This window comes from Vipera berus, assembly GCF_964194415.1.
Source record: "Vipera berus genome assembly, chromosome: 17".
Taxonomy (NCBI): domain Eukaryota; kingdom Metazoa; phylum Chordata; class Lepidosauria; order Squamata; family Viperidae; genus Vipera; species Vipera berus.
Genome location: NC_138220.1, coordinates 2,064,547 through 2,085,637, shown reverse-complemented (window position 1 = coordinate 2,085,637; position 21,091 = coordinate 2,064,547). Strand labels below are relative to the sequence as shown.

The following is a 21,091-nucleotide window of genomic DNA, read 5'->3' as shown; positions in this document are numbered from 1 at the left end:
CTCTTAACGAGCTGTAAGCTTTGTTGAACTGGGAGTAGATTAAGATTACAAAAAAAAAAAAAAAATTGGCTGGATCCACAGTTGTGTCTGGAACTTGATCTTCCTATTTCTAGATGGTGAAATTAGCTCATGAGGAGGAGGAGGACTTTTGATTGAACATTCCCTCCATCCATTCCACTTGCATGAGTTATTTCTTGAGAAAATAATATTGAGAAAATACATTTTTTAATCAGTTTAGGGACGTGCTGTTGAGCTTAGGTCTACGGCTGAAAGTCCAGTCTCCTGCACAGGTTGGCCAGCCATCAAAGATTTATAAGGCTGTGCATCTGATTGAACAGATGGTAACTTCCAAACCTTGTGTGTATGTGTCTGTGTGTGTGTGTGTGTGTGTGTGTGTGTGTGTAGAGGATTGAAGTGGGCAGGCCTGAATGAGGTTTTTCATTCTCCCCCCCCCCCCGGGTTTTCTTGGTGCTGTTAAGTCTGTTGCGTTCCACTGAAGCTTGGATGACACGTGCTTTGCCATCCCATGAAATGCATAAATGAAATCCGATTTTAGGATGGCAGGTTTCTCAGACTTGGTACCTAATCTAGACTTTTATTATTTATTTATTTATATGCCTTATGAACTATTTATGGCATCCAGGGGGACTCTGGGCGGCTTACACCCATTACGGGTTGAGACATTTACATTGTAGTATTATAATTCCCATCACGACAGCCCGTTGGCTGTGCTGGCCAGTGGTTATCACAACTGGGGTCCAGCCCGACGGCGTCTGATCCGTGCTCAGACCTACCCAAGGTATCCTTTATATGTATCATAGATACATAGAGATTAAAGCTTGGGGTTGAATCATAGAATCCTAGGGCTGGAAGGGGCCTTGGAGGTCTTCTAGTCCAACCCCCTGCCTAAGGCAGGAGATCCGATTGCATCCTCTCCTCTCTTTCCCAGGACAGGTTTGGGGGCTGTGGTCGTTACCTGCCCCAGACACGTTCAGGACGAGGCATCTGGGAAGGCAGAAGAGATCCAGCCGACTCGCTTGCTAATGATTAACCGAACCTGCCGTGCACGGCAGGCAGGTACGTTAACTGAACACACACACCTTTTCCTCTCACCGGCCTGTGCAGGAAGAGCGGGAGTGTGGAAACTCAGCAACAAACATTTTTCTTCTCTCCTTTCCAACCTGATGAACGAGTTCCCTTCCTTTTTTAAAAAAACAAAACAAAACGACAACAACAACCAACAACCCCCGCTGACGAAGTCCATCTTAGGCCAGCGGGCTTCCCCGCCACTTTGCCTTTGGCCTCCTCCTCCTCCTCCTCCTCCCTTTGAACTTGTTACCTTGGAGCTGGGAGAAAGAGGCTAAAGAGTCGCCTTGTAATCTCCGGGCCGTCATTATGTAAAGCGTGCGTGGGAGGGGCGGGCCTTTTGGAGAGCCCTGCACAGGGAGAGAAACTGGGCAGGCAAGCGCGGGGGGAAGGCCAGACGTTGCAGCTGTCCGGAGGAAGAGTGGGGAAGCAGAGTGGGGGACTTGAGGTACGCTCCCTCCCTCCCTCCCTCCCTCCCTCCTCCTTCTCAGACTCCTTGGTTTTGTAGTACGAAGTCTTCTTCCTGGCTTTGAAGCCAAAGCGAGTTGGGCAACTTCCAACAAGCTCTTACAAGAACAGTTCTGCAGCTTCTAAAGTTGCAACAGCATTTGCCATCTCTCTGTCTCTCTGTCTCTCTCTCTCTGTCTCTCTGTCTCTCTTTCTCCCTTCCTTTGCTCCAGCTCTGCTAGCAAAGGAGAGCAAGAAAACAGCATCCCACTGAGATATATGTCGTCCATTCAGTATTTCACGCATGCTGTTTCTTGCCTAGGTAAGGTGAGTTTTCAACACAGCCGCTTTGGGTGCCCCGTTCACTTAGCTCCAACGGGAGGAACTCCTCGGGCCGGGCTGGGGAACCTTTTGTTTTAAACCTGTTGCCTCCTTCCTCTGCAGGGGAGAGGTCAGGCCTGCCTTCTTCCGAGAAGCCAGCCCTTTGGAAGTATTGTCGCTCTTGGGAGAGCAAGATTGAGATGAGGTAAGACGGCAGGCTTTGCTTGGCCCAGCTTCCCGATGAGCTTTTAATTTTTTTAACTTTTAAGGGGTCCAGCAGGAAGAAAAATGAAAAAAAAGGCAGTACACTTCTAGGTTGGGGGGAAAGCAGACTTTCTGTATAAGGTTCACAAGAACGGGGGAGTTACCTCGAGTCTGCAGGTTGAGAACTTCAATCGCAGCAATTATGCTTCTGAACCTGAGAGGATCTGTATAAGGGATCCATTCAAGAAATCCCAGATTCGGGGGAGCCGCTTAAGCTCCCTAGCACCCTGTCTGGACTTGCCCCATTTATCTCTTTCGGCAGCCTACCTCGCAGGATCTTTGTGAAGGTGAAAAGTGCAGGAGGAGGAAACTTGGGCAACTCACTTCAGTCTCTTGCGGCATTTTGACTTTTCCTTGTCGGATACCTTTCTCGCTGTGGGATTCGGGGTTTGGACCAGGTGGACGGCTCTTGTCGTGGTTTAAATCTGCAAATCTCTCCCATTGCAGGCCTGACTCAGCCCTCTTTCGAATCCAGGTCTTTTGCCCGGAAAGGCACCCTCAAGGAAACTCTCGTGACTTTTCCATGAACTGAGGTTTTTCAGGAAAGGTGCCTTAGCTGAATGGTTTAAAGTGTTTGTGTTGTGTTCCTTGGTGTTTTTATTGTTCTGCTGTTTGGTGTTTGCCAAGATGGTGTTTTTTCAAAGTAATAGTTTGTTACGTTTTCACCGAGTAAGGTCATAATAGTCTTTTAAAACGCGACAGACTGTCAGCCCTAGAAAGAGAGGTGATGGCAGGCTGAGCTCTTTAGCTCAGAAGGAAGCAGGCAAGGAAGATAAATAAAATCACGCATGTGATCTGTGGAGGCAGAAAGGCATAAGCCCAGACAATTCCCTAAATTACTGTCAAAATATACTGTTTACTGTGGAAGGGAGAGGGAAATTACTTTTAAGTACATGGCCAGAGTAATTTCATTTTCTTAATTTTAATAACACGCCAGCGTAGGCGAATTGGAAAGAGATGTAATAATTTTGGTCCTAGCCCCCACCCATTAGTTTTTGGGGTAACAGATTCCGGCGTCCTCTTTTCTGCCCTTGCCTTGATTTATACATACATGCATAAATGCACCTCCACATAAATTAATACGTTTGGCTTTATGGAATTCCCTGCTGCCTTTTATTCCCTTCAAAGTCTGTCTACTATCCCACAAACCTCCCTAGCCTTGAATGCTGGTGTTGTCAGGACATCCTTCCATGTTTATCCTCAACTTTCCCTGGTTCACTTTTCAAGCCCTTTCATCTGGGTCTTTTTATTCCTTCCGCTTTTTCGTTTGCACGGCTGAATAGGCAGCAGCTGCCTCTTGTCCACAAAGCTCCTTGCCAAACAGAGTCACAGGTAATACAGGTGTCCCCTTTCACGCTCCACCTGAGTGCAGAAGAGGCTGTTGGGCAGCTGATGTTCGTTCCTTGGCTTAGGTTGATTCTTGGGTTTGTGGAACTGGGCGTGGGGAATGTTGCTTGGTCAGCGAAAGCAGCCACCAACTGCCACAAGGTGCGGTGTGTGTAGCACGAGCTTTGAGAAAAGAGAAACACGAGCAGAGTTTTTATCATCACGCGCCAGCTCTGCCGGCTCAGGAATTCTGGGAGTTGAAGTCCACGAGTCATAAAAGAGCCAAGGTTGCCTACCCCTGACTAGCTGATTGGGGATTGTCCGAATTGGGAGTCGGAGAAGAGAAACAGAAGAAAAGCTGGCTGGGTGACTTTGGATCAGTCACTCTCTGTTAGGTGACAAGCTGATGGGTCAGTTCCTGTCGCAACCAACGGATCAACAGTTGGTTGATCTGAAAAAAGTAGATCCTGCACTTGTGGGAAGAACATTAGGAAGGAAATATGTATTTCCCTGTCTGTGTATTGTTCTAACCTCTTGACTGCAAAAAGAATCATTTCTGTGGATCAGACCAACAAATATTTAATACTGCCTTTGCAACTGCCAGAAGGCTAGTATCTAGGCAGGGAAATAAGTCTGAAATTGTTGAAAGGCGCATATTAAACCTTACATTGCTTTGCTGTAAAGCACACCTACTGTCAGCTCCTGTTTTTCCAAACCATGCAAACGATTGCCTCCCATTTAGTTATCCCCTGATGGATAACTAAAATTATATGGACAGATAAGTATCACAGTGACTTTCCTGTAACTGTGGCCTATAAAACATGTAATGGGCTGAGTTGCGAAATAGAGAAAGGAATAAAGATATTTTGCTGGCTGGCAAAAGAAAAAATAAAACAGAATAATGCTTACACAGGTAGGCAAAGCAGAAAAATTTAAGAATCAGCCAGCTTTTAAATCTATTTTATAGACCAATTTTGGTCCAGGTACGTGTTCCAATGCAATGCGGATATTATAATATTTCTTACCTGCAGTTTCTTCCCCTCTTCTCAGCTGCTCTTTGCCCTCAGGAGTGCTGCTCCAAACAAAACAGCCACTGAAATGCTCAAAAAGCATTTTCAAAAAGAAATGGGGTCAGGTGTTCATTTCAGAACACAATTGCTTTAAAAATAACCCCACGAATAATTAGTGGGGTACCTGGCTCCATTTCTGAGAAGAGTGTTCAGTTTGCATCTAGATTTTTTTTAAATTTTATGTTTTTATGATTTAATTAATTTTCTAGTCAATGCTGGGTTGTGATGGCAGAAACAGAAGTGATGCCAGCTTAGCATAACATTTCTTTGAAAACATTTTTGACCTAGCATCTCCATTTTTTTTTAACCTACCGTAGTGATTGATGGAGTATCTGTGAGCCTCTGCAAGTTAGGGTGGAATCCTGCCACTGCCATCGTTTGAGTTTTGATGAAGTCAAGTAAACACAATCTTCCCTCTGACTTCCTTATCCTCCAGCTTTATAATTTTAGGCCCGGGAAGAATTCTGTGTTCTTTTAAATGTCAGTTTTCTTGCTAGATTATACATTCCGATAATTTATTTTGGAACTGGCATGGGAGCGTGTTCCCCGAGGTTCGCAAAGCAGGGTTGGTTGGAAAGAACCACCACCATATCATAATTAAGGTGGAGAAGACGATCATAATTAAAAGCAGCTGCCTCGAACGGACGGCAAGAAGAAATACATGAGTCTTCATCTCAGAGATTCAGTTTTAAAAGTGAATCATTTTAAAAGCGAATTCATTGGCTCACTTTACAAGTGATTCACTCGAGTCATTAAATCAAGTAACCAGACTGAATGGTTGAGTAAGATTAGATGTGCCTCTGAATCAATTCTGATAAGCTTTTCCTTCTAAACCAGCTCGGAAGTTTGAATAACAAATCAAGTAATTACATAAGTTCACCAAATAAGCAGGCTGAAAAAAAGTTAGACCAAAAGTTCTCACGATGAAGACAGCAAAATCACGGCTTTAATCTCAGTTGCTGTAGAAGCTGTCAAAATAAGTATTTTTCATGCTTTCTGCTGAATGTCATAGGACCGAAGAATGTCATAGGACCGAAGAAGAAAGTGTGTGCTAATCTTCTGTTGTTTTTCTCCTCAGCTGTTCTACCAACTCACAAAGAAATACCCAGTGAACACCAATGCAACAGAATGACAGAAGCTTTCCTGCTTTAAAAGGTAATATAGATGTGAACTTTATTCACCACGGGGTCTGGTACTTTTCCTGACACACGGACTGTGTGACCAAGGCACTAACCGATCGGATCCCTTGGAATACCTAAGCAGTCTTTTTGCCAAAAAGAAAAGAGACGTTAAAATCCAGACGTTGAATGGAAACTACACAAAGGCAACTTACTCAGGGGCAGAACGTGTACTTTGGAGTCTGAATCCCATGCATTGAATTATTGAAGACTTTTTTTTTTAACAGGTCAGAGAAAGGATTTTTCTCTTGATGACCTGGGCAGCTGTTATCAGCCCGAAGGAAAAACACTAGATAAATATGGCGCAAACAACAGCCTTCCTTCTGACGGTGACATAAGATTGGCAGAACTGAAGATCCTTCTTCAAATGCATCCGTTTTCCAAAGAGGCAGAAAATCTTCAGCTGGGGCGTGTGGCGACTTTGGAAGTCATGTTTCCTGATTTGGGACAACCAGGCGGCCTCTCGCACGAAAAGGATGCGCATCGCCACTCCTTCCTTTCCACAAACGTCATTACGATAGGTAAATTGATTTGATATTACACACATATTACTGTTTTTTGTTTGGTTTTTTTTAAAAAAAATCTGCGGTGAGGAAAACATGATGAAGCATTTCAGTTTGCTTTTTTTTTAAAAAAAAACTTCCATATAGGGGCAGCCAAGATAACAGGTTGACCCTTTTAGGTTTCTGGGAATACAGGTAGCCCTCGACTTACAATCGTTCGTTTAGGGACCATTTGAAGTTACAACATCGCTGGAAAAAAAAGGTGACTTAAGACCAGGGACGGGATTCAAATAGGTGAACAACCGGAAGAGTGAAGAAAATTCTCAGGGATGACTCAGACGCTGGACGGTACCTCTTTACTCTCCTACCATCGGGTAGGAGATACAGGAGTATAGCCAGCCGTACCAACAGGCTGAAGAACAGCTTCTATCCGTGGGGTGTTAGGCTTTTGAAAGGGAAATAATTTTATAAACTTTATGCATGATTGACTTGCACGAGGCCGGTGCGTTGTGCAGTTAGCTCACATGGTGTAATAAGATGGAGGGTTTGTGTCACTGTAAGTTGGGGGTGGGGGTACGAAGGGAGGCTCAGCCAATCTCGATGTATACACGGTTGTACTTTGACAATAAAGGTTCATTCATTCAACAGCTGTAATAATAATAATAATAATAATAATAATAATAATAATAATAATAATAATAATAATAATAATAATAATAATAATAAAGTTGGAGGGGACCTTTGAGGTCGTCAACTGGAGCAAAATTCACTTGGCAACTGTCTGACTTAACCACAGACCATTTTGGGCTGAATTGCGACCGTAAGTGGAGGGCTACCTGTATCTATGGATCAAGAGCCCCAAGTTCTTGCATTCCAGCGTGGGCTCTTGAGTTCCTGGGGTGTAGGACTGCATCCAAAAAAACCCCCCGGTGAGTGGAACAGAATGGCTTTCTCCTGTTATTTCTCAGCAGCCCGTAATTTATCATGATTTCAGTGCTTCCTCAAGAGATTCTGCAAGCTTAGAGGTAGGTCAAAGAAGCTTATACTCTGTGCAGGATATAAAATTGCACAGGAGATATATTTCATGCACGCTCAGGACTATTCATCTCTGTCATGTATAACATCCAGGTTATACGTTGCCTGGGCCATTAAGCAGAACTTTCCCAGTGGTGTCACTTAGCATGAAGAAGGTCAGCTACTTCAGCTATCCCTTAGGGCTGTTTTTAATTTTTGAGCGGTATCTGTTGCTTTTTCTAAGTTTTGCTCTAATGTGACTAACATTTTTCCCTTTGGCTCTTTAATTTTCTTGTGAGGAATTCCACCTTGCTCCTGGTTTTTAGGTGTGCCGGTGTGTGCTGTGAGTTACGTATTTATAATTAGTTTCATCATCATCATCATCTACTTTTTTAGGGCTAAATAAGTGGTATATGAGCCAACAACCAGCCAACATTAATCATTGAAGTTAGTTGTAACCCATTCCAGAATACTCCATCCCATTTTCCCTTCATCTGCTTTCCCGCGGTTCTTCTTGCGGTCAGAATTCATAGAGTAAAATCTGCAGTCGGTGGATTTAAATTGATTGCTGCCTTAATTTTTTTTTAAAGCAACAATAACGTATAAACATCCTTTTTTATTTATTTAATCTTTCACATTCCTCCCTTCGGTTCTTCTTTCTCTTCAAAATCTCAACATGATACCCCTGGGTGACTCTCAGCCTCGCACACTTTGCAGGGCTGTCTCAACGTAAGGGAAAGCTTGAGGGGGGGAAAAAATTAAGACGAAAACGCAGTAAAAAGGAAATAAATCTTCCCCTAACGTGTATACAATGCCATTTTGGTTCTATACAGCATATTTTGTCCCTGGAACATGGGAAAGTGAAAGGATGTATTACTAATATCCCGTTAATTTATACTGTATAGTTTTCGACGTTATATATTATGACATTAGAAGACATTAAGGTCTGCATTTTGGCTGTGCTTCCTTGTTATATTCTCTCCCATCTTGCTCCAGTTAGCTCCTTCGCCACCTTTTTTGCTAAAGTAACTTCTAGAAAATAAATCTCTGTATTGGACAGCTTTCTTGTTCTATATATCTTGTCATGCTCCACGGAAACCCTTAAAGCAATATTTTTCATGGTAGATAAAGCTATCCCTGGATACTCATCATGGTCCCTAAAAACTAGTAACTAGGAAGGTATGGTTAGACTCGTACATAACTGGAATCTGGTTGGTCTCTGGATGTAGATTTACACATTATGTAGACTTTAGGCCTAACTCAGCAAGGATATTCTGATTTTACCAGAGGGTTATTTACTGTACTTTCACAACTGCTCACATCTAACGGTTCTTAACTTGCTTCTCCTAAACATTGAATTTTTATTGCCTTCTGCGGATGTTTATAATTTCTTGAAAGCCAAACTTCAAGCATTGGTTTTACAATGCATAACTTTATAATATAATCCTATACCCAGGTATATTTATTCAATTTATATTGGCGTTTACACTCAGGTAAATCTGTATAATCCATAGCTCTATGCGGTGATTTTACCCAGATATTTCCAGGGAATATTTCCCTGGAAATTCCCCCCCCCCACTGTCTGTAATTTTTTAATATATATATATATTTGGTAGCTCAGTGAATAGAATTCTCTGATTTGGCCACCCTGTACCAAGTCTGTTGCTTGGTTTCGGTTATGTAAAATGGAGACCCTGAGCAGGAAATAACCATGTTGCTTGGGCAGATAGCCTCATGGGTGCTGAATCTCATTTTGAAGTCTGATGGTTAACCAGACTTTTGAGACGGGATGAAATAAGAAAGATGACGAACCGGACAGGATGATTTTAATAAAAGGCTAGGATACAAGAAAATAAAAGACCTGGGAGCAGGCACTTTCTAAACTTAGAGCAGCCCAGGCTTTTCCTTCGTGCAACCCGTGACATCATCCCTGAACGTTTCGAAGGAGCCACAAAGAGCACAAAGGGACAGCATAGGCCCTCCTGGTTGAGCAGGGGGTTGGACTAGAAGACCTCCAAGGTCCCTTCCAACTCTGTCGTCCGATTGTATTCTAAGGAGTCAGAAATGGAGCAGAAATTTTAGTTGCTGCCTAAAATATTGACAGGAACTTCAAAATCCTCTTTATACAACCTTCCCAAACGTATAGGAGTTGGACGGTCAGAAGGAGACTCTTTAAAAAAAAAAAGCAAAATAGAGTCGTCTATCTACGGTTGTGGAGAGGTCAGCTTGCTATAACTTTCAACGCAAGGGACCTGCTCTTGCGTTCCTCACAACCGACTAGGTGAGTGAGACCGAGAAGATGCTCATGGCCTCCAGGGACAGTGAAGGTGGAATAATGGTATAATTTGACCCAGATTTGGAGACCAAGGAAAAACCCACGGAACTTGTCAACGGTAAATAAGCTGCATTGGTGTTTTTTTTTGTTTTAGTCTCACACTTCTTAATAGCTGGGAATCTCTGGTTGATAGTTCAAGGTTTGGTTTTGTTCTCGTTCTTGTTTCCCGATAGACTCGGATGGGCTTGGCAAAGAATCCTGGCTGGCAAATAACAAAGTGAGCAATAAGAAAAAAAAATTATTTGCGCAGCTGAAGGATCTATCCAATAATTTTCTCATCTAGCGTGGCTGCCGATCCCAGTAGGCCGTAATAGCGTATTGTTCTGTCAGGTTTTGGAGACATACCTAACTTAACTTTCGGAGTTGCCCTGTTACTATGACCCCAGAAACTGGCTGGTTCTGGTTAGACATACATATCCAGGCCCGAACGGGGCGCTTGGCCACATGCTGAAGGGAGGAACGCTCTTGTTACGATCCAGCAACTTTAATCTGTGCAGCATTTTTATGGCGGCTAACCTTTCTTTATTGAGGTCCTGCACACACTTAAGAAAGAAGCATTGACACAACTTATAGAAGCCGGTGGCATAAAGACTGCTTCCTAACAGACACAGCCTGAAGCTCCCAACAGAGCAGAACCCACCTGGGTCTTAGTTTAAGCTGGAGTTGCTTTTGAATTATTATTTTTTTACCCTACCCTTGGTTCAATAGGGTAGTGTCCTAATGAGGTCGCGTTCAACGCCGTCGTTGAAGTGGGGAGTTGTACGTTGAAATTAGGACTCCGAAAGGAATCTTCCGTGGGTTTTCTAGGAGAACAGATGATTGTCCACGACTGGCAAAAAAGGTTATAAAATCTTCCCGATTCGCTTCCCGATCGCCTTGCTTAAGAAATCAAAATTCTGGTCCCAGTTGTGGTTGTAAGTCATGGTTAATCAGATCTGGCAAAATTAACCTCGTTGTAAGTCAGGCAGCAATATGAAGTATGTTTAGACCCCCTCTCTCCCAAATAATAAAAAAAATCTGCATAAAGAATCAGTTTGTGAGAGAAGCATTCAAAAAAATAGCAATAATAACAACGTACCCTTAGGAAAAGTGAGCACCCTATGATGCGTCTACATTTTAAAAGTTGTGTTGGAAGGTGAATGCAACAAAGAGCAACCTCGGGGAAACGCACCTTAAAACGGAAGGTTTTCCTTGGGAATTTATGTTAAGTTATTTATACTGGAGGCAGTTGTGTGTACATTAGGAAAAGCTGCGATGTGAAACTGATACACGTTGTGTTGTGAAATCAAGCGAAATAGAGACTTAGTAACTGGGAAGGATTTATATGGTTTCCATCGACTGTGTATTAGCCATAAGCCACTTATTGTTTTTTTTTCTTCCCTAAATAAAACCGCAACGTGGTATAAATTGCTAAATAGTAACAGCAGTAGATTAAACTGGCTTCTTGAGCATCTAGCATGCCACCCTGTTTTAATAAGCAATGCCCTCACAGATCCAAACACTTTTCGATCCTGGGCACTTGAGTTGCTGGCGCGACACGGTTCTGCTCGAAAAACCGCAAAGTATCCACCTTTGCAAAACTGAAGAAAGTTGGAAGGCGCTGGGGGTTTATGCAGTCACAAAAAGAGGCTTCCCCTGGGGCAGCTTAACACCATGAGGCCACCGGTGGAGGAGAGGCCTGGGAGCACACGTTGCCTCATCCCTTGTTTTGAAGTCCCCTTCTCTGTTCCTTTAAAACCCGACAATATTCCATTGAAGTGAAGGTTGCCATGGAAACTGTCTGGGAAGGGATGCAGCTGAGCATCCTCTCTGTGTGAGAAATGAAGAGGTCCTGCAAATGCAGAGGTGGACAGGAAGGCTGGGCCTTATCGGGTGAATTTTAGGGCTGACCACGTCTCTCAAACGAGGTTCTAGTAACTGGGCTCATTTGTCTCAGCCCAGAGGGAGGCAGCTCCGTAGGGATGCTCCGTGCCCCTGTACTTCCGAAGCCGAGCAGATGCTTCGGAGCAGACACGGGCAAGGAGATGACCCCTGGTGTGGTCTTCCTAAAGAAGCTGGACCTTTAGGACAAATACCCATTGAAGCCATGGGAACGTCAGACCGAACTTTTGGGAAGGGAAGTAAACATCCTGTTGGTGTCTCCGTAGCCCAAAGACGCAGCTTCTTTAAGGAGGCACCAGCAGGTTTGGCGAGCACAGCCACACCTGCTCCGGAGCGCTTCCTTACCCTGGGATCTAAATATCTCTGCCGTTTCCAATTATCTCTCGCTTTCCATCTTCTAAAATAATGTTTTCTCTCTTCCCTGTGACACATTTTAGCCCCTTAGTTATAATCTAGCATGCTTCAACAGCTGCGTGATTAACGACAAGGTCAGGTCAGGGGTGGCACCTGCTACAATCATATCCCAGCTTTGATCCAGGAGCGATTTGACACAGGTTTTCACTGAGCCATCAGCCCATTGTAATGCTTGGCTGGTGCTTCCCAATGAACTAAACCTGTTGGTTTTTTTTTAATGGTTTAGCGTTCTTTTGAAAGAATACTAATAAGGTGGTGTTTTGTTTTGTTTTAAAGATATTTTTTTTTTGCCTGCTCACAGACTGGAGTACCGCATCTCAGTGCAGCCATCTGGCTGTTCCAGTGCTATCTTCAAAAGTCATTTAGTCATCACCGAGAGAAGTTGAGCTTCAGAGATGCAACCCAAAGAAAAAAGAACGTCAGTTAAGAAAGCAAAAGGCATTGTTACCGTTTCCCCGTTTGGCTACCCGAATTTGAGCTCCCCAAAAAATGAGCAGGACAACAAAGAGAGTTTTAATCTATCTTTGTGCCATCTAGTCTGAATTTTTGCAAGCCAGACTCCTAGCCTGGCCACCGTTCAATGGCACTTTTGTAACACTGGGTGCATTTCCTATTCATTTTTTTTTGGTATCTCATTGGAAGTAATTTCTTCCTGTCCTCCACTGTGTCTCCCTTTTTTGCTCTTCCCAGACAGTGCCTTTCTGTTTCCCTCTGTTCCCACACTACCCCTCCCACCCACCCCCATCCCATCTACCTGGAAGTTAAACTGCACTTTCTTTGAAGAATCTGAGCACCTGTGAGCAGGTGGGCCTCTGCACTTTCCTCTCCACGGCCCCAAGGTAAAGAATGCAGACTGCGGAGACTTTGTGCAGGCCCAAACCTCAGCTTACGATGGGATTTTACCCCGAGTAAAGAGAACTTCTCTGTAACACACGTTTTATATCACTTTATTATGGCTCTCCATCCAATTTCTTACATCAGCCCACGCCATCGGATCTCAGAGAGAAGGCTATTATTGACTAGGGATCTACATTTGGGGGTGGGGGGGAGTTTTCCCAAGAATGCACCTTTTCTGTCATTGTTGTGACTCAGGGCCAGCCTGTGGGTCCGGCAGCCGGCTCAGATGTCTCGGGTGACTCAGATGAGGGGGAGGAGGAGGGTGTGGAAGACGAACTGGCTGATGATGGCTTGGAGGCTTCGCAGAGCCCCCAGCCGGGGCCCTCTTCTCAGCTGCGTGAGCCCGATAGTGCGGAGGATGATGACCCACAGCTGGCCCTGTTCAAGGACGCCCGACGCAGGAGGCAGTCGAGCAGGAACAAACAGAGAAAGGCTGTGGGACTCCTCGGGAGGAGGCACAGGGAGGCCACGCCCTGAACTCTAAATAAAAGGAGTGTTTGGGGAAGGGCTGGTTGCTGAAAGCAACCCTTCCGTTTGAGGATTCAAGTTCCAGTGTTTTGTTTCTTGTTCTGTTGTTTGAGTAATAAATCTTGGCAGACGCTTTCCAGCCTCAGACGCTCTCCAGTCTCTACTGTTTGAACAGGGGTTTGCCTTATTGCAAGGCCGGTAGCAGGCTGGTTCAGAACAGTCATGTCCCAAAGGTGCTTTTTTACGTGTCAACTGGACTTTATTTTCTGTCTTTGAAGATGTTTCGCTTCTCATCCAAGAAGCTTCTTCAGCTCTGAAAAAGCTTTGGGGGAAAAGCGTCTTTGGCACAGCCGTGACCTGGATGACTGAGAATCTCCCTAGGCTTCTCCGTCACGCAACATCCTTTCCCCCAAAATCAGGACGATAGAAGTGAATGGTGCTCTGTTTGTGCCATGCAGCCGATCCTCTAATGTCATTTAAGGAAACCTCTTGTCCTCCTGTTCGGGGTGGGGGGGGAGGAAAAGGGTTTGCCATCCGAATCCACACTAGCGGGACAATCCCTGTGATCTCGCCTAGGAAAGATACCTTGGCCTTGCCTTTCCAGCACAGGTAACTGCATATTTCCCTCTTCCTTTGGAAATAGATTCTGTTCTTAACTAGGCTAATACCTCCACTTGGAAGGGGGATTAGAGGAGAGGAGGATTAGGGTCAGAGACGGGATCGGAATTTCAGAGCAATCCGGAAGGAAGAGGTGCGTCCGCAGATGAAAGTCACCTGGGTCCATGTTTCCCGAAACAAGTTAAATTAGGCAACTCGGGATTAAACAGAGACATTCGCTTGAGGTGCGTCATCCAATTTGTGGTCGCCCTTTGCCGAGTCTGGGAATGATAGCACTGTCTGCTATGCTGTCTTTTAAAAACCCCAGTGAAAATTCTTGATGGTTTGTTTATGAGTAGTAGTATCCTGGGGGGAGGTGAAGGAGACATCCCATATTTAGCTGTGTTGACTTGCTGCAAAATTGCACACAAAATAGTATCGGAGGCAGCCTGTTTCTCTGGCTCATGAATTTTTGCCCTGGAAGTAGACAACCTGTTTGGTTGCAAGGGAGGGCCATTAAGAGGCTGGACGTTAGCAGCTGCCCTGAAAAATTATTTACTGCCAGGTTCCCCTTTGCAGCCCAAGAGTAGATAGGTGGATTCAAAATTTTGTATTAATTTAGTTTAATTTAATTTTTTGAAAAAGGGCACACAACGGACGCTATAAGCTTTGCAGACCTTTGAGGCGTTCATGCCCGTTCCGCTACCGTAGTTAATTCTTACATTTGGATACCTCCAAATCGTCAGGGACTCTTTAAGAGTTATCACAGTTGATAATTAAAAGATCTAATTAACCCCTGAAAATTGAGCCACTTAACCGCATTCGGTTTTATTGAGTTGCAAGTTCTTTGAGGTTTTTACACCTGCTGATCAAATAGCATTTTTTTTGTTCGCATTTTTATTTCTCTTGGCATTCGTAAAATCTCACTTTGAGCCGTCTTGCCTCCTGATATAAATAAATTATAAATCGTGTAACTAATGCAATAAGCTGCCAGCCTGTGTGAGTTGCCCATCAAATGGGATGTTACTGCTGACCTAAAGTTAACCTGTCTCATCAAATGCAGTTTCCAACCTTGGTTTAGCAATCAAAGAACTCTTTCTGGAAACGGAGATGTGGCTTATACTGCATAGCCATGTATCCTAGGTAACAAGCTGTTATCATCTAGAGCTGTTGAATTGACTTTTTGGGGGAAAAGAAAGCTAGTCTAAGAATGTAGGGAACAATCTGTTGATTTCTGTCAAGGCTTTGGCATGACGTCCACCCCTCCATCCTGAAAAACAGTCTGGCAGGGTGACAAACCAAGTTACACAAACTCTCTCCCTCATCGGCTATATGTGGGATATGGTGGACCATAATGGATGAGTCGCAGCCTAGGAGATAGAAAGTTTTCTTCACCAGTTCCCAAGAAAGGGGGTCAGCGTATTTTCCGAAGCACCAAAAGGAAGGCAAGACGAGAAGAGATGGAAACTAATAGAGGAGATATTCAACCTAGAACCAAGGAGGGGAATTCTTGGCGGTAAGAAAAATTAATCAGTGGAACAGCTTGCCACCAGACCTTGTGGGAGCTCCGTCACTGGAGGCTTTTAAGAAGAGACTGGACAACCATTTGACTGCGATGGTGTGAGGTCTCCTGCTTGAGCAGGGGGTTGGACTAGGAGACCTCCAAGGTCCCAGCTCTGCTATTCCATTATCCACCAGCAGTTTGCTAGAAGGTTGGAAGGCAACGAAGATCCAAACTTAGCAAGATCAGGGCTTCAGACCCCGCCCTTCCCAGTTGCAATCCTTGAAGCAATTCCGAAAGGCAGGAGAAAGTCGAGAGAGATTTTTCAGGGCGGCTGCGGATGCTCAGAAGTCCTCAGATGTTCGTGGTTGGGTTGAGAAAAATTCTACCTGCCCCCAAGCAGGAGACCTGTTGCAGTTAAGAGTGGAAGGTCTTACATGCCATCATTTTCTTGACCTACGGAGAGGCGTGCCTGTTCCACTTCTCCACTTCTCCAGAATTCCTGGTTCTCGCGAACTCTCTTGGCAGATTCTCAGAGGTGTGGAGGACAGGCACAGCTTTCGGATGCTGCTGCAGGGATGGATGCCCTTAAGGCGCCGCTTCCGTAACGCATCTGAGATCTGCTTTGTGGAGGACTGCAGAGGGCAGCAGCGTCCTGGAATTTGACGAGTGCCGGGCTTACTGCATTTCCTTGGAGGAACCTCTGTCCCACTTCTGCATCGGAGCGAGTCTGTATCTAAACACAATCATCACTTGTCCAAGATGGTATAGGTTTCTCCTGCTCAAGCGGGGGGGGGGGGGGCTGGACTAGAAGACCTCCAAGGTCCCTTCCAGCTCTATTCTATTCAGTATATGACAACAGTGAGACAATGGAGCCTTCTCCAGCCCACGACTCAGAACCGATCTGATACTAGAAGGAGAGATACGTTCGTTCTTCTACGTACGGGTGAATCAGATAGGTTACTAAAAGGCATTGGCTGTGCTCATTGCTTTCACACACACACACACGCACACACACAAACACACACACACAGACACCGACCCTCAAAAGCAACTTGAAGAGTGTCCATCTAAACTGGCCTGGAAAGCAGGAACAAGCAACGTCAGTTAATCCCTTCCTTGCTCCAAGCTGCCGTACAGCTGAAAGAAATGGATTGTAGTCTACATCTTTACTTTTATCCTCTATTCATTTGCAAAAAAAATCATAATAATTCTTATGCAACAGATCTGCAAAGCCATCCAGCTCTCTTTCCCCTTGAGAGAACTGCTGATGGGTCCAAATCCTGGAAAACAAGGTAGGGTTTTCCCCTCCAATAAATGAGAGAAAGAGCTCCCACAAAGTCACAGCGGTGCCACGAAAGCACCCGTGTTGTTCTGGGTTCAAGCAAACCACACGTGGAGCTGGTCCCAGACTGACAAAAGAATCTTCCTTGTGTGCCTAGAATACGGGGCAGTGGATCCCAGCGGTGGGTGAAGAGAAAGTCTCCCTGGCTGTGAAAAAAAATCAGCAAAACAGAAAGAATGCAAAGGCTTTCTGGGGGGGGAAAAGCAGCCTTAATAGCTCTGTGTATATGGCAAAAAGAACAAAAAACGCAAAACCTAACCCTATGCATATAAGTAGACGCTTTGCACCGTTTTTCTCAGGCCTTGCCTAAGTGTGCCATTTTCACAGCTTGAGGTAACAAATTCCATTTCTGTTATCTGTGAGGAGAGCTAGCTCTGGAAATATTCGGTCCCCACCCTTCTTACTGCTAAGAGGTTTGTGGCGCAACTTCTTGTGTCTTTTTAGATCACGCAGAATTGGACAGGGTTCTTTTCCCCTCTTAAACAGGGCCAGGTTATTCAGAAGCCACCTGCGATATTACAGCCTGTAATTAGGTTTTCCCCTCTGCTGTCGAGGTGCAACAGGCTAACCAGCTCGTACTTTATAGGATATCTCCCGTCTGCCCGTTTCCCAACGACCCCGTGGAGGTTTCACTGGAAGATTGCTCAGGTCCAAAGACCTAATAAGATCCCAGGCCAAGTAGGACGATGAGCCTAGTGTAGAATGACAGAATAACCGAGTTGGAAGGGGGCTTGGAGGTCTTCTAGTCCAACCCCCAGCTCGAACAGACAATTCATATCATTTCAGACAAGTGACTGTCTAGTCTCTTCTTAAAAACCTCCATTGATGGAGCACCCACGATTTCTGGTGGCAAGCTGTTCCACTGGTTTATTGTCCTCACTGTCAGGAAATTTCTCCTTAATTCCAAGTTGCTTCTCTCCTTGGTCAGTTTCCATCCATTGCTTCTTGCTCTGCCTGTCCTCAGGTGCTTTGGAGAAGAGGTGGAACACACACACACACACACACACACACACACACACACACACACACACACACACACTCTTCTTGGTGACAGCCCCTTAGATATTAGAATGCCAGATCTCACTTGTATCTTAAAATGCTATAATTAAATCGGCATAGACAATTAGCGACAGAAATAATGTGCGACAGAAATAATGCTTCTTTTCAAAAGGCCTTTTTCTGACTTAAAAACATTTCAAAAAAGAATTCCTACCAGAGAAGCACTCCGGTTTAGTGTTCCTAATGCCACTCGGGATGGGTGGGTGGGGTGATATAAATTTTCTTCCCTCCCACATTTTTCCTTCATTTCTGTCTAGAGTCTACCTTTGCTTCCTCCCCCCCCCCCGCCCCCCAAGGTTTGGAAAGGTAGGACTGCATTTAGGAATTGTAAATAACTAATTAACAGCCTGCAGACTCCCAGAAATATTTTTATGGTTCTCTTGCCATAAAAATATTCAGTAGCTACCTAACTGGGGAGGGGGGGGGGTGTTGGTTGCATCCTTTCTTCCTAGTGTGAGGGTTGAAATCTTGCTTGCGTTGTGGAAATATTTGGGACTCTGAACCGCATCCGAGGTGCACCATGGTAACCAGAAATTCTTGGAAGGGACTGAGAAATGAACGTAAAACCTTCCAGTGCTAAATTTCTGAAAGAAAAATTGGGGTGGGGGTGAGGGTGGTATAAAAAGAAGGTCATTTTTCTGCAAAGAATCCCAAGGTGGATTTGCTAAAACAGAACAAGTTTTTTTTTAAATGACCGGCAAAATGTTTGGATACAGACATTGTTAACCCTTAAGAAAACCCAGAGTTCTTAAGCAAAGAGTTTAATGGGCTTTCCACCTTAGAAAATCTGTAGTCAATTGCACTTTTTATGTTTAGGCTACTGCAGAGGAGAACGAATACAAAGATTCAAATCAAAATTTAAACTCAGGAAATCACCCGCTGGGTTTGTTTTGGTCTGAGTAAGAGGAAGCAAGTCTTCAAAATATGATTTCCCATTTTTCTATCAGAAGGGCGATAGTTTATTTTCTCTTTTCAACTTCCTGGGGCTTAATCCTTTTCCCCTCCTCTTTTTTTTTCTTTTTTCCAAACAATCCCAAAGTGGCTGACAGCGTCTGATCAATAAATCATCAAACCTTAAGTGCCAGATGGAACAAATTAAAGCAGCGGAGATAATCAGTCACATAAAAATTGGCACTGGATGAAAGTATTTGTCTTCTCCTTTGACAGACTCCAGGAATGAGTTAATAAGAGTATGAGAAGAAAAGGTAGAATGTTAAGGGAGATCTAACATTTGGTAAATTGGGGAAAGAAAAGCAAAAAAGATGCTTTTCGTTTGGCAAAAACAACAAAAATCAGGAAAAAATCAGCAACCTAACCAGGGATGCAGGATTCCATAGCATCGCCTAAAATGCAAATTCTGCCACTACCCACAACAGTTCTCAGGTTAGCGTAATGTGGGAAGGAAGTATTTTAACTCTTGTTAAGGAAAGGAGAGTGAATTTTAAAGGGGGAAACCTTAATAAGGTAAGCCCAGCTTCATTCCTGTCTTCAAAAAGACCTGTCATATGGCTTAGAAGAAGAATAAAGTGTGAAGTGGTGTAGCTTTAAAGGAGAATATTTGTAGCTCAGGGTTAAAATAACGGCTCCTCGATGCTCTCTGAGCTTGGTTGCTTTCTTGCAGACCTTTCATTACCCAACTAGGTAATATCATCAGTGCTATTTTGAGTAGTTTGGGCAACAAAACAACCAAACTGAGAGAGGAACAAGGGCTTCTCATTTATGTAACTGTCCTCTGAGACTCAGTATTGGTTAAAGTCCCCGACTAGACAGTGGTAGCTGTTAGCCCCACTCTAGGCCTGAAGTCAGATGGGTGGCTTTGGGCCAGCCCCTTTATCAGCCCTGAGAAGTAGGTAATGGCAAACCGGCCGCTCAAATCCTCAAGGACCGGAGGCAAGTGCAAAGAGTTTCAAACACGAACGCCTGCTCAAATCAAGCAATAGTTGCCAAAGTAGCAAAAGGACGGTGGTTTTACGGCTTTTCTCAAGGATGAGAGAGGGGAAGGCAGCTAGGCTGGCCCTTGAAAGAGAGGGCATTTTTATATTTCTTCTGCAGTCAGTAAATCTGGAGAGGCCTGTAATGGAAGAGGCTGGCCCTCAAATCGTCCAGCTCTCCCAAGACCTTTCGGGCCTTCAAGGTCAACCCAGAGATATTAAATTGTGTCCGGCAAGCACTTGGCACTCGGTGAGTAATCTAGCTGTTGCCCCAGTTGCAATTTCTGGATGTCGTTCAAAGGTGGACTCACACGTGGCTGTATGTGCTTCAGGCTGTGTGGAGGCAGGGGGGGATGAGGAGGAGGAAGAGGTTAGGGCAGGGAGAAGTGCAAAAAAGTGCACCACGGGCGTTTCTGCCTCTTAGTCTGGGCGAGTGAGCGACCCCCAGCTGGAGAATAACTCTGCCTTCTAAATTTGCGAAGGAAACTCTTTCAGGTCCTCCCCATAACCTCCAAACCGGATCGAGAGATTTTCGACATTCCTGAGCACACAAGAGTCGAGAACAAGAGTCACGTTGTATGTTTGTGGTAAGCGAAGGGTTGGATTGGTGCTTGGAGATGACCTCAGATGGAGTTGAGTTGAGTCAACAGCTGCTCGGGGCCCCACTCTTCTTCAGCTTGACCTCATTGGGCTGAGAAAGGCCCACTGATTCGACTTTTCTCAGCCACTGTTTTTTTCTCCCATTTCAGTCTGCAGCCGAGCTCTTTGTCTCGAAAAATTCACCTTCCAATGAGGGACCAGATACCGTATGTTTAATCTGGAGACGACCCAAAGAAATTTGGTAGCCCATTCTGAATAGACCATTATCTGGCAGATAACACAGAGACACTGTTTCTGTTCCTTTGCACAAAGTCTAAACTTTCAGGAGGGTAAACTTTGATTGGATACGAACAACCTCTGGATGATAACAGCAATAGGACAATTAGGTCGGTCAACTCCAGTGTTTGTGTTAGAGGTCTTGAAATAAATATAAGGCAGCCATCAGATGGGTGTGATTATGGATAGTTGCCTGTGATATTTTACTGCTCCGTCAATTATTCACATGACTTCTGTGTGTTCCAATCTTGGTTAATAAGGCAGCAAAGTAGGGATGGCTTTTGGTTGAAGTTGTTCTCTCTGGGTTTGCTATCCGTTCATTTAATCAAGCAATATATTAGCGTGTCTGTGCTTAAGCTGTAATTTATCTGGTGAACTCTGAAGTTTAGCAAAGTATATTTAGGAATCCTCTGTATTATTCATCACTTCTCTGAAATGAACTTGGGGGGGCAGAGAGAGGAGAGGAAGGAAGGCCGAGGGTAGAATTTAACTCACCAAGTGGAAAAAAAAAGTTTTAAAATGGGGTGACCGTTTGCCTTTGATCTGAATAAAAGTAGGGGGAAATAGCAAAACCACTT

General features: G+C 44.5%; 1 protein-coding gene across 1 annotated transcript in view; it reads left to right on the top strand.

The window, feature by feature from the left end:
- Positions 1–1,010: 1,010 nt before the first annotated feature.
- The window catches only part of PLCH2 (phospholipase C eta 2), a 106,705-nt gene continuing 86,624 nt past the window's right edge, over positions 1,011–21,091 (top strand). The window contains exons 1-5 of the mRNA XM_081341458.1: positions 1,011–1,077; positions 1,767–1,860; positions 1,978–2,059; positions 5,593–5,669; positions 5,920–6,213. Coding sequence (XP_081197584.1) covers positions 5,633–5,669; positions 5,920–6,213 — 331 coding nt within the window. The 5' untranslated portion in view covers positions 1,011–1,077; positions 1,767–1,860; positions 1,978–2,059; positions 5,593–5,632. The remainder of the gene's footprint in view (positions 1,078–1,766; positions 1,861–1,977; positions 2,060–5,592; positions 5,670–5,919; positions 6,214–21,091) is intronic.